At 35.5% G+C, this 11,549-nt stretch overlaps 1 protein-coding gene across 1 annotated transcript; it reads left to right on the top strand.

The window, feature by feature from the left end:
- The first annotated feature begins 5,656 nt into the window (after window positions 1-5,656).
- Window positions 5,657-11,070, top strand: LOC113750352. Its single transcript, XM_027294342.1, has 7 exons — window positions 5,657-5,666; window positions 6,172-6,376; window positions 8,524-8,831; window positions 9,179-9,372; window positions 9,479-9,512; window positions 10,058-10,677; window positions 10,798-11,070. The coding sequence occupies exons 1-7, from the start codon at window positions 5,657-5,659 to the stop codon at window positions 11,068-11,070; spliced, it is 1,644 nt and encodes a 547-aa protein (XP_027150143.1).
- Window positions 11,071-11,549: the final 479 nt, after the last annotated feature.

Here is an 11,549-nt window from a genome sequence, read left to right as displayed (position 1 = left end):
CAATTTACACCGCTGGTTTGTTACGTTTTGGGCCCACAACAGCAGGCAGCAATGAAGCACAATTTATATATATATATATATATTTAAATAACAAGAATGAAGAATAAAGTTCAACTTAACAGTTCAGGTTGCCTAATTAACTGGGGGAAGGTTCTCATTGAAAGTTTAGGTTTCAAATTTTGGACCTCACAGTTGAAGATGAAAAGCGTGCAGGGAGATTTTTCCACACTAAAATTTTTGGTTTGGTAATGGTTTAGAAAACAAAGTACTACACAGGGGAGTTAAAAGAGCTTTTCACTTTTCACATGCCGTCTTTACTGTTTAATACCAACGTATTATTTTCCCACCTTTTGCCGGTAATTGAGGCCATAGAGATCAAGGTTGTGTTTTCTTTTTTCCTTTTCCATTCGCCTTGTAATTATTTAGGCAATCAGCAAACAAGTTTGAATTGGAGGTAATATTGATTGAAGGTAAATAAGGAACTTCAAGCCTCTCCTATTTTTCTTTCTTAATTATTTTAGGGACATATGATCTTAGCCCTTTATCAACACAGTAAAGAAGAGAAAATGCGAGTTAAAACCCGAACTCGTTTCTCATTTCTAATAAAAAGGAATGGGTAAAAAACCTCAACGACTACTAAACTATTAGTCGAATCATGTTTTAGCTATCAAACTATTTTTCGCCAGTAACTGGTCACTAAACAACATGATCAGTAAATTCGTGACCATTTGGTTGATCATTGCTTTTAATATGTGAAATTAGTAGTTAATTTGTGAAATAGAGTCACATAGTTGTTAGACAAACTTGCCCTCGCACTTTGCCACGTGTAGTGCTAATTTCACAGATTAAGAGCAATTATCGACTAAATGATCATAAGTTTACTAACTAAGTTGTTTAGTGGCCAATTACTGATTGATAGGTTGCAATTTTATCATTTATTTTATTATTAATCTCCCCTATTACCTGACCAGATGTGGATTAATTATTGGATTTTACTCACTTCTGGTATTTTGTATCTATTTCAGGGAGTAGAATGAAAATATGATAAAAAGTGCCAATTTGATAGAAAAGAAGTCCAAGCCACAGAGTGACCCCAGGGGCAATTTTGGAAAAGACAAAAATCTTTGGGCCCTTTCTTTTGGGCATCGGCTGAAGCGAAGAAGGGTTGGTTCCTGTCCCTGGGGAGCCGCCGCATATCTGGAGCAGGAGATAAAAACCAGAAATTGCAAAGGATTAGGGGGACTTAGCTTAGTTTTTGGTTGACTTTTCCTTTAGGATTTCTTTTTGCTTTTCTCACGGATGGCAGGAGAGCTTAGCTTTAGTACTTGACTTTTTCTTGTTAGCTTTTTGTAGCTTTTGTCTCCCTCGCATGTCTGGGACGAGTAGGGACATTGAATTCTTCTCTGTAGCTTCATTGTCCTCCATCGCGCAAGCGAATTGCATTTTCCCAATTTCTGTGAAAATGGCCGCGAGGCTTGCTGCAATTTTCCATGGATTTTGTTCATCAAATATGAACTAATCTCCTCACTCTAGTCAAGGAGCAACAAAGGCTCTGGTTCGCCTCAAAATTGTGAGATCGTTTTAATTTAATCTTTTTCTTTTATTTATTGGTATCCGCATATTTCTTGATTGCTATGCTTATAATTATTTAATTAATTGATTGTCTTGGATCCGAATAATTAATTGATTTGGTAACCTATATGGTTTGTTTGGATAGGGTATTATTTGAAATAATTACTGTAGCACTTTTTGTGATATGATATATGTGAGATAAAAAGGTGGTTGGGAATATAAAAAGGTGGGTTGGAAAATGTGTTTATGATCCAAGCGAAATATTATTTGAGATAAGTTTTGTATCCAAACACTCCCATTGTTAATTAGGGCATTAAATTCGTAATTGTTTAATTGTCCTGAAATAGTGACAACTGGCACGATTAGATTCGTGTCAGGGGGATACGCGGGCTAATCTGAAATAACCCTGGTAGTGCGTTATTTGGTTAGAATAGGGCTCCTCTAATACGTAAGGCAATTGGGGAATTAAATTCTATGGGCGTACCTAGGATTGTTTCTCAATTAGAGCAGTGATTAACGGACGTACCTTAATCACCGACACAGTAAGGAGGGGTTGACTGTCATCGCTTGTTTGGCAGTTATAACCTATTTATCAATAAATAATTGGAATTGCTTGTGCATCGATGATCAATTAGGTGAACCATTGCTGAAGTTATTCCTTGGCTAGATCCTTAATTATCACTCATTTGATTTTAGTAATTGTTATTTAATTTCTAGTTGGCTATTTTATTTTTATTATTTTATTTTTAGTTGAATTGCTTAAATTGTCACCCCTGATATAAAAATACCCCCTTGTCACTGTGAATTTGGAAAGAAGCAATTACTCCCAGTCCCTGTGGATTTGACCCTGCTCACCGCTATCTACAGAAATTACTTTTAGTTTGAGCAGGTTTTTATTATTGCACAGGCTGACAACCTGTCACTGATGAAAAATAGGTTGATGACCAAAACATTATCCGACCAATAATTTAGTGGCCGCAAAGGTTTTTTGCCCAAAAGAAATATATAAGTGCAAGGATTGAGTGGCATTGTCTCTTTAGTTGGTCGAGATAATAGAATTGGTTTATGTTTTCCTACCAATCTGGATTCAAACCTCTTTTGGAACATTTACCCTTCACACAGGACTTGCTTAGTGCGTCTTATCCCTCCATATGATTGACGGGTTATTGCACAGGGCGGGGTTTATCCAGTATACACTTTGAGTAGTAGTTGCGGATTCTCTTGTAAAAAAAAAAAAAAAAGGATTGAGTGGCACAAAATCTTTTCTAATCTTTTTTTTTTAATCAATCGACGCTTATTTACTTTATACCTACTCCTACTTTAGTCTATTTTAAGGGGAGGGCCCAATGAGGAATCGATATTGACTGAACCACTATCGAATCAGACGAGTGTACTACGTACCTGTACCTGGGTGGATTAAAATCACTTAAAGTGGTAAGCCATATATAGTGACAAGTGGTGGGAGATAATATTTGAACTCTTGACCTTCCACTCTACTCAACTTAAAGATTATGGTGGTGGCCAACTGCCCTATTGGTTAAATCTTTTCTAGTGTTAGGCGAAAGAAAAAGCGCCAATTTAAAAGCGTGATAATTTTGTTGATAAATATTGTTGACTGGCACAATTAAAATGGCTAATGCACACATTCATAGTCTAAGCTTAATTTTTGTTCGTGAAAATTACGTTAAGGAAATTGGCGAGAAACCTGCGTTATAGACAACAGGACCTTGGCGACCTAAGCACTAAAATTGTTGAAAGCAGTCGGATTCGGAAAAATCAAAGTCAAGGGATAGTCACGACCTTGGCCACCTAAGCACTATAAAAGCATGATAATTATGGTGATGAATTTTTTATGCCATACTTTGAAGGACTCCGTGAGATGTCGTCCATTGTTGCACACATGATTTAAGGATGTCCAAATTATAGATGACGCGGAGAAACTTATTAGGATTAAATCCGTTTGATCTGACACATAGAGAGGCTCTGGTTTTCTATTATGTTTATGCATCTCTCATTTACATTTTCTCCATTAATACAACTCAACTCATCCCTTTCAATCACCTTTTTTTTAGAGTAAAAAACTTGAAGATCTCCTAAATTGTCACGATTGTCCATTTTTTTAACTCTCGATCTATTTTTTAATCCCCGACTATCTCTTGAACAATTAAAAGTGTATAGTTTATAGAATTTTGGCGATTTTAAACATAAATTCTGCCGAAATTCTTGGGCATTTTAGTCCAACCATAATCAAAAGTATTGAAAACTTAATAAAAAGTATCGAAAGTAGGAGTAGAAGCCTTGAAAAGAGAAAACCCTTAATTTTCCTTGAACTCTTCATCGAATTTCTCTACAAAAATCCTAAAAAATTTATTGATTTCATACCCAAGTGGCCAAAATTTTATTAGATTTTTTATGTCCCTCTCAAGTATGAAATCAATGAATTTGGAAATTTTATGGAGAAATTTTATGAAGTGTTCAAGGAAAATGAAGGGTTTTCTTTTCTTAGAACTTCTACTCCTACCCTCAATACTTTTGATTAAGTTCTTGATGCTTTTGATTAATGCTGGAAAAGAATATCCTTCGATTCCATTTGGATTTATGTATAAATGTCCAGAAGTCCTTAAACTATGCACTTTTAATTGTTCAGGGCTCAGTTGGAGATAAAAAATAGATCAGGACCAAAAGTGGACAACGATTATAGTTTAAGAACTCCCAAAGTTTTTTACTCTTTTTTTGTTATCTTACAATTTATAGAAAGGATATATGGTTGTAAATTCACACACACACACACACACACACATATATATATGTGTGTGTGTGTACGTGTGTTTCTAAACCTAATTTACATGGTTAAAAGATCACTGGAATGCCATTAATATTTAGCAAAAGTTAATTTTAAAGAGTATCTCAATTGTCGCTTATTACAATAAACTTGTTTGGATTCCAGAATAATTGAAATGACACCAATGCAGCTCAACCCCTCAATTATTTTGCTTAGAATCCATAATAAGTATAGAAAACAAGAAAACAAGCCCAACATTCATCCAGAGGTGCAAGTGGGGCAAGCCCTTAATTATATTCTTGATCTTTTCCTTCCGTGTGGGCACGTAAAGCCTAGAAATTCCTGGAAATTGGACATTACCTCAAGTGTATTAAAGTTCGTTTCCATTTGGTGAAGTTAATCTATTGAATTTTCAAAAAAAAAAAATCCACTTTTGAGAAACAAGCTTCGGGTATTTGTCATAGTTTGATAATTCAATTAAGTATTCCACATAATCAAAAGAAGACAAAACCCCCACTAGCCTGCAGCACATTGTTGTTGACATACATATCCCTGGACAACTAAGAACTGCAAGGACACTACACCAGAAAACAAAAGAGGATTTTTGTTAAAAAAAAATGAAAAAAGATTTTGTGTCTCTCATGGCAGATTCAAACTTGTACGTATTAAACAGATCCTACTTAACATGTCCAAAATAAATAATATCCCAGAAATTAGGTTAATCGTGTTCAGACAAGATCCACAATCCATATCGTGCCCGGTCACGGTTGAGAAGATTAATTAATCCAAACTTAATCTCTTCTAATATTATATAACCCATACCCCATGTGAACAATTTGGAGAACAATTATTTATTGGGTCAAATAGACTACGAGTTTTTTATGCAAATTCAAATTCGGACAACTACCAATTTCGCTATGCGAATAGGGGGGACAATTTCGTCGGTTCATGAGTTAGAAGTCTTGTTGAAATAAACTATGTCATATCTTGTAAACGATGGTATTCATCCACTTCCTTTGATTAGTAGCTATCTTCTATTCAGTGGATAGGTCTGTATCACGTTTGAAACAATTAAAGATTTAGACAATAAGAAGATTGAAAGAAACAGTCAGCTTAAGGGGAATACGATGGTCCTATTTGAAAGATTATATGACACAGTATGCCTAATTGAAGGAATTGCTTAGTTTAGTTAAAATTGATGTGAGATAATCAAAATGTATTCTAATTGCTTGCTGGAAAGGTGGTGAGGCCAGACAAGTTGTCTGCACACAAGATGGGACTTAGACAGCAGAATTGGAGCAAATGACGAGAGGTATGGTGCAGCCTTATCTGTAATGGCCGCAAAATTGTCCTACTATATATATAATTATCAGCAAACAGTAGGTGGCTTAGAGGGTGGAGGTTGATGGCAGTAGATCACCTTGATTTCTAAATGATTATCCAATTCCTTTGGAGGGCTTAGGGGTGGGGGCCGGGTGAGTCATCTCACCTTGAGAAATGCTATGTATTGTCCCATGAAAATGACAATTATTATTCATTAGTTTCTTTACGAAAATTAAACTTTTTTTGAAAAGAACTTTATATAAACTTTAAAATTACCATATACCACGGACAATGAAATGAGGGTGAGCTGATTACTTAGTCATTCTATAAGTTGGTAAGCGCTTGACCCAGGAATTAAAGAAATCAAATGCAAAATTCTTAGGTCATGTTTCTTATTTAACCAAACAACATGTTTTAGGAAAATAAATTGCTCCCTAGATTTTTATTTTTATTTTTATTTTCCATTCCTAACTTTTCCCTACTTTTTTACTCAGACTACGAGGAATTTTACACAACACAGGCCATCATGTTCCAAGACAAGAAAGTTGATCCGGATCTCATTGTGGTTGCATTTCGAGTGACGAGTCCATTTGATGCAGATGATTGGCTCACGGGTTTGCATGAGTTGGAATGGCTGTTGGATAGAATGGAAGGAGTTTACAGTTTTGAGAAGGGTGGTTTGGCATATTTTTCCGGGCTGTAGGTTTGATAAATCCTGGATTATCAAACCATGGTCCTCAAGATTATGTTAATCTAACCCGACTGGGGACTTTAGCTTCCTTAGCCTATTCTCCTCTGCTACCAGATTCAAAAAAAGATTGATGCTGCTGAAAAATACTATAGATTATGTATCAAATTTGCCCCAAAAAATTTCGTTTTTTGTTATATCGTTAGATTTCAGTCAATAGTCTCCCTTAGCTTTGCTGCAAGACACAATAGGAGGTCATTGGTTGATTGATATCAACTGCAACACAATGCAAAATCAAACAGAGGTCTATTTCGGGGATACCGAGTTTAGAATATATATATATATATATATGTATATATTTATCTCTATTGTTTTACTCAAAGAAATCTGTGATAGTCTAGTCCTTACGCTTTTGATTAATCAAGCTTCTGTCATAAGATTACTGCAGAAAAGGGAAAAGAAAAACTAATCAATCTCCCGTCTTAAGACTTTACAGAAAAAGAAAAGGAAAAAAAACTTCTTTCACAAGAATGGTAGCTAAAATGTTTGTTTTTTCCTTTATTCTGCTTTTGATTTTTAAAAAAAGAAAGTAACATAAACAAAATTTGTCTGGATTTAGAAGGGCTACAACATATTAGGCCCACTAGCAACTAACAAATGAAGGAAATATGGGTCCAAAATAATTAAACTACGCAAATGATTACTTTTCTCAATTGAGCACAAATCTGCTAATTACGTCCATTAGCAGATGAAATACGAGAATTCAAGAAAAAGGGATGCTAAAAAACTTAGACATCAACTAGATATGAGAAGACTTGTATTTTAGCATATAAAAGTAGATTACTTTATGAAAATCATTACTCGTCATGGGGGTAAGTGCAGTTTTTTTAATGCTATAGGAAAAATAGATGTATTTATCACGAACTCAGGAAAATTGGCAGCTGATGTTGAGTTAATGTACAAAAAGTTGCTTGAGAAATTTTTTGCCCAAAAATTTTGCCCAAGAAAGTTCGTGAAACCATACATTTCATTTCCCCCTGTATCTAAAGCTTAGCAAGCAATTTCACCCAGCCCGAAGATTTTTTTTTTTCTACTTAGCCCAAAGAATTGGGTGTTCAACAAGTACACATGGTCAAGGCTATTCAGCTATCTGTCATATCTTGGCCAAAGGTTCCATGAACTCAAGAAAATTGGCAGCTGATGTTGGAATGGGGATTACATCCGGATTGGCTGTGTGGTTGAGTTACTTTACAGAAATTCTTTTTGTATTGCTGTGCATCTTAGGATGTGTAAAATGATTCTTTAGATCATTAGAGATGACTGTTGATTTAACAGGGGAAGATTCCCTTTGTAAAGTTGATTTTCTCATGATTAATAAAAGTACAAATTTTGTGAAAATTTTTTTTCATTCAAGTTTGAATTTTTTTTTCTCATGACTGTAGATTTTCGCAATTTTGAATTTAAAAGAAAAAGTTTATTCAAGTTTTCGATATTTTTCTACGTGTGAGATAAACAAGTCAAAGTTGGTCCTTTCCTAATAAGTACTATTTCAGTCAATTCCTTAAAGAAAAAAAAAAAAAAAACGGTTGGCTAAGCAGCAAAAGGATTATAGCAAAAGTCTGCTGACTAGTCGTTATCAGATTGTTCAACCTGGGTTATGCGCATGACCAAATAAGTGATTACGAAGAAACATCGTTTAGGCGATCGCAAATTCTGACTTGTTCATATTGTTTTGGGCTTAGGGTTAAGGTTTATTTTTCTTCTTTACACTTTGAACAATCAGTTGACCGTGATTGTGACGATTTGTCTCCTCTCTGAAGATGTCGTCTTCCCTATACCCCAATCTAAGCACTATTTTTCTTCAGTTACATTGCCCTTCTCCCCTTTTCATCTACATCATTTTTAACCCATCTGTGGAATCCCATCTTTTTGACAAATTCAAACTGCGACGACTGCTAATGATCTTACTCGGCTATAAATACATATATATCCAGGGCAATGGTTCTCATTCAAGAAAACACCACATCGTTTAACCATCTACCCAGCAATAGAAATTTTATCACATAGCTATAGTTTGAACTATAAATCAGTTGACCCTTGAGACTTTGACGCAACAACATATCTATCTACCCAATGAGTACCATTGCTTCTAAGCTAGATATGGCCTCCGAAGAAGATTCTGTAAAGATTATTTGCTGCTCAATCCAAAAGAAGCTGGTTTTAGCGACCTCCTTCGCATCTTCTATTCACGCGAATTATATAAAAGAGACTTCTTTGATGCCCCGGAGGCAGACAGCCTAAGAGGCCTCCGCCGCCGATGGGTAGTTTTTGTGTCTGTCGTGGCTCAGATGCTCCTCCTTCAGTTGAAAAAACCTTTGGCTGGCCTAGGATCTACTCTGGAGCTGTTGCTGAATTATCCATCCAGCAATGGTGGCTTTGGCGGACTTTTACTGCATTTTCTTACGGGTTTGTTTGAATTTCTGTTTTATTTATGTTGGATGTTCCATTAATTCATATACATTACCTCGCCGGAAAAATCATAGGCGTAAATTCATTGCTGCATGCATGCATGCAAAAGCATATTATTATGCAACACAGGGAAACTGGATTAGGCACCAATTTTTGGTGTCAAATCGTAGTCTATTTGACATAGATCAATAAAATGTGGAAGGCAACTTTTGATTAGCTAGAGAAAAGAATGATCATAGCGGCCATTGAAATCTTGTATATGTTTCATGGAGATCGTTGTTTATTTCATGCAACGAGCCAAATAATACGGTAACTGTATGGCCTTGTGTATGCTTTAATTGCAGGAAATGTAGTAAAGCCAGACAGGTCGGCTGCAAATTTTAGGTCGCTAGTTGCGAATGTGGACACGCGAGTGGATTTAGACGGAAGGATCAAAGCTAATGACGAGAGGTATGGTGCGGCCTTGTCTATAATGGCCGCTAAATTAGCCTATGAAAATGAAGCCTTCGCCAGAACTGTGGTCACAGATCACTGGCAGGTAATTTATATGTAATTTCAGGACGTGCAATGCAAGTTTCATGTTATATTGCCTGGAACAAGTTTCAAGTCTTTTTTTTTTCTTTTTTCCAATTCTACTCTTGCAGATGGAATTCTTGGGCTCCTTCAACTTTTGGAATGGTCAGTGGCTCCGTTCTCCTCTTTATGTGAAATTTTACTCATTTCTTTTTCTTGTCAAAAGACAACCATTTCTTGCCACTCATTGTTGCTGACCATTTTGGTCTCTTAGTGTAGTGGTGATAATGCGTATAATTAAGTTGCAAATTAACATGAATGATGGCCATACTTTAACATGTCAAAATGCACATTAACAAGTTTCCTGGTTATCGGAAAATACAACCTATATATTTTGTTTGATATAAGAAAAATGCAAAAGCTGACTATATATGAAGGAAACTAATGAATTTAGACAAGTTGGACTTCAAATTCTCTACTCAGTCTTTTGTTCCCTGAACTTGGAATTTTTTAGTGAAAGTTCCAAGGTTTTTCCTGGTTTTAAGCTGATGCATGCATTTACGTTTTCATGGAAAGCCAAAATATTCAGGACAATATTGTTAGTCAAGAGTTGAGAAATTATTGAAAGTAAACGAATAACTCTTTTAGCAAAGTAATGCAATTCTGAAGTTTGATTTACAATTTACAACTTGTCTACCCATTCCATTCAGATTATGAGGAATCATACACAACACAAGCCATCATTTTCGAAGACAAGATAACTAGTGCTGATTCTAACCTGATTGAGGTGGCATTTCGAGGGACACAACCGTTTGAAGCTGATGATTGGCGTACGGATTTGGATATTTCGTGGTATGATATCCAAGGAGTGGGTAAGATTCATGCTGGATTTATGAAAGCCTTAGGCTTACAAAAACGAAAGGGTTGGCCAAAGAAAATTGAGCAAGGCTCAGGTGGAAAAGACTATGCCTATTACACAATAAGGGAAATTTTGAGAAATAGATTGAGGGAAAATCAGAATGCAAAATTCGTGGTAACTGGACACAGCTTAGGAGGGGCGTTGGCAATTTTGTTTCCTGCCATACTGATTTTACATGAAGAAAATGAGCTATTGGAAAGAATGGAAGGAGTGTACACTTTCGGGCAGCCTAGAGTTGGAGATGAGCAATTTGGGGAGTTTATGAAGGACAAGCTTAGATTTTATGGTGTAAACTATTGCAGATATGTCTACAACAATGATATAGTTCCAAGAGTACCGTTTGATGACAAAACCCTCATGTTCAAGCACTTTGGCCTTTGTTTATACTTCAACAGCCGCTACCGAGGGCAGGTAAAAAAAAAACTTTATTCCTTTCTTTATCTATTCCCCAGTATTTTTTTTCCTTGTATTATTTTATGGGAGTGATCTTATAATTCTTTTTCTCTTATTTTGGAACTAAAACCGAAACAGATTCTAGACGAAGAACCAAACAAGAACTACTTTTCACTGCTGTCGTTTATACCCAAGCATTTGAATGCCGTTTACGAGCTGATTAGGAGCTTCATTATCCCTTTCACGAGAGGAATGGAGTATAGAGAAGGGTCGTCTGTGATCATTTCTAGGTTGATAGGATTGGTCATTCCTGGATTACCAGATCATGGTCCTCAGGACTATGATAACGCCACCAGATTGGGGACCTTACCCTTCTGGGACCCTCCGTTGAAAGGCCTGAAACAAGAATGACATATATGTTGGCAAACAAAACCAAGCATAGAAGTATTTATTTATTAGTTTTATTGGAGTTAGATTTTTAGTAGTTGTGTGATTTAGGAATTTGTGTTTAATTTCTTATGTAAGTGATTTCTTTTCCAACAAGTTTGGTAGAGTATAAATAAAACATTATTTTGGATGCTTTGTAGAAAGATTTTGGAAGAGTTTGTCAAGTTTTCTATTGTGGTGTAATTTTTTTAAGTGTTTGAGATTTCAATAATATTCTAAGTTGATTGTTTTCTTTTTTTCACATATATTTCAAGCGATTGTTTTATCCCTTCAATTTTATAACTCTACACGCATTGATTATTCTTATTAGAATCCTAAAATTTTGGTTCGTACAATAGGTACACAAAATGATATAGAGGAATCATACACCAAAACCAAAGATTGCTACTTTTATGACAAAACCATAATGATCAAAATAGGATTCCCTTTTTGGCTTCCTTAAC

Source organism: Coffea eugenioides, chromosome 10 (assembly GCF_003713205.1).
Source record: "Coffea eugenioides isolate CCC68of chromosome 10, Ceug_1.0, whole genome shotgun sequence".
Lineage (NCBI taxonomy): Eukaryota > Viridiplantae > Streptophyta > Magnoliopsida > Gentianales > Rubiaceae > Coffea > Coffea eugenioides.
Note: the sequence above shows the minus strand (reverse complement) of the source record. Positions and strands in the feature narration are given on the sequence as shown.

Bases quoted from the DNA above. Each gene is read 5' to 3' on its own strand.
- LOC113750352 (XM_027294342.1), top strand. The intron at 6,377-8,523 runs GTAGGTTTGATA...CTTCTAAGCTAG, and splicing joins TTGGCATATTTTTCCGGGCT to ATATGGCCTCCGAAGAAGAT. The intron at 10,678-10,797 runs GTAAAAAAAAAA...AAACCGAAACAG, and splicing joins ACAGCCGCTACCGAGGGCAG to ATTCTAGACGAAGAACCAAA.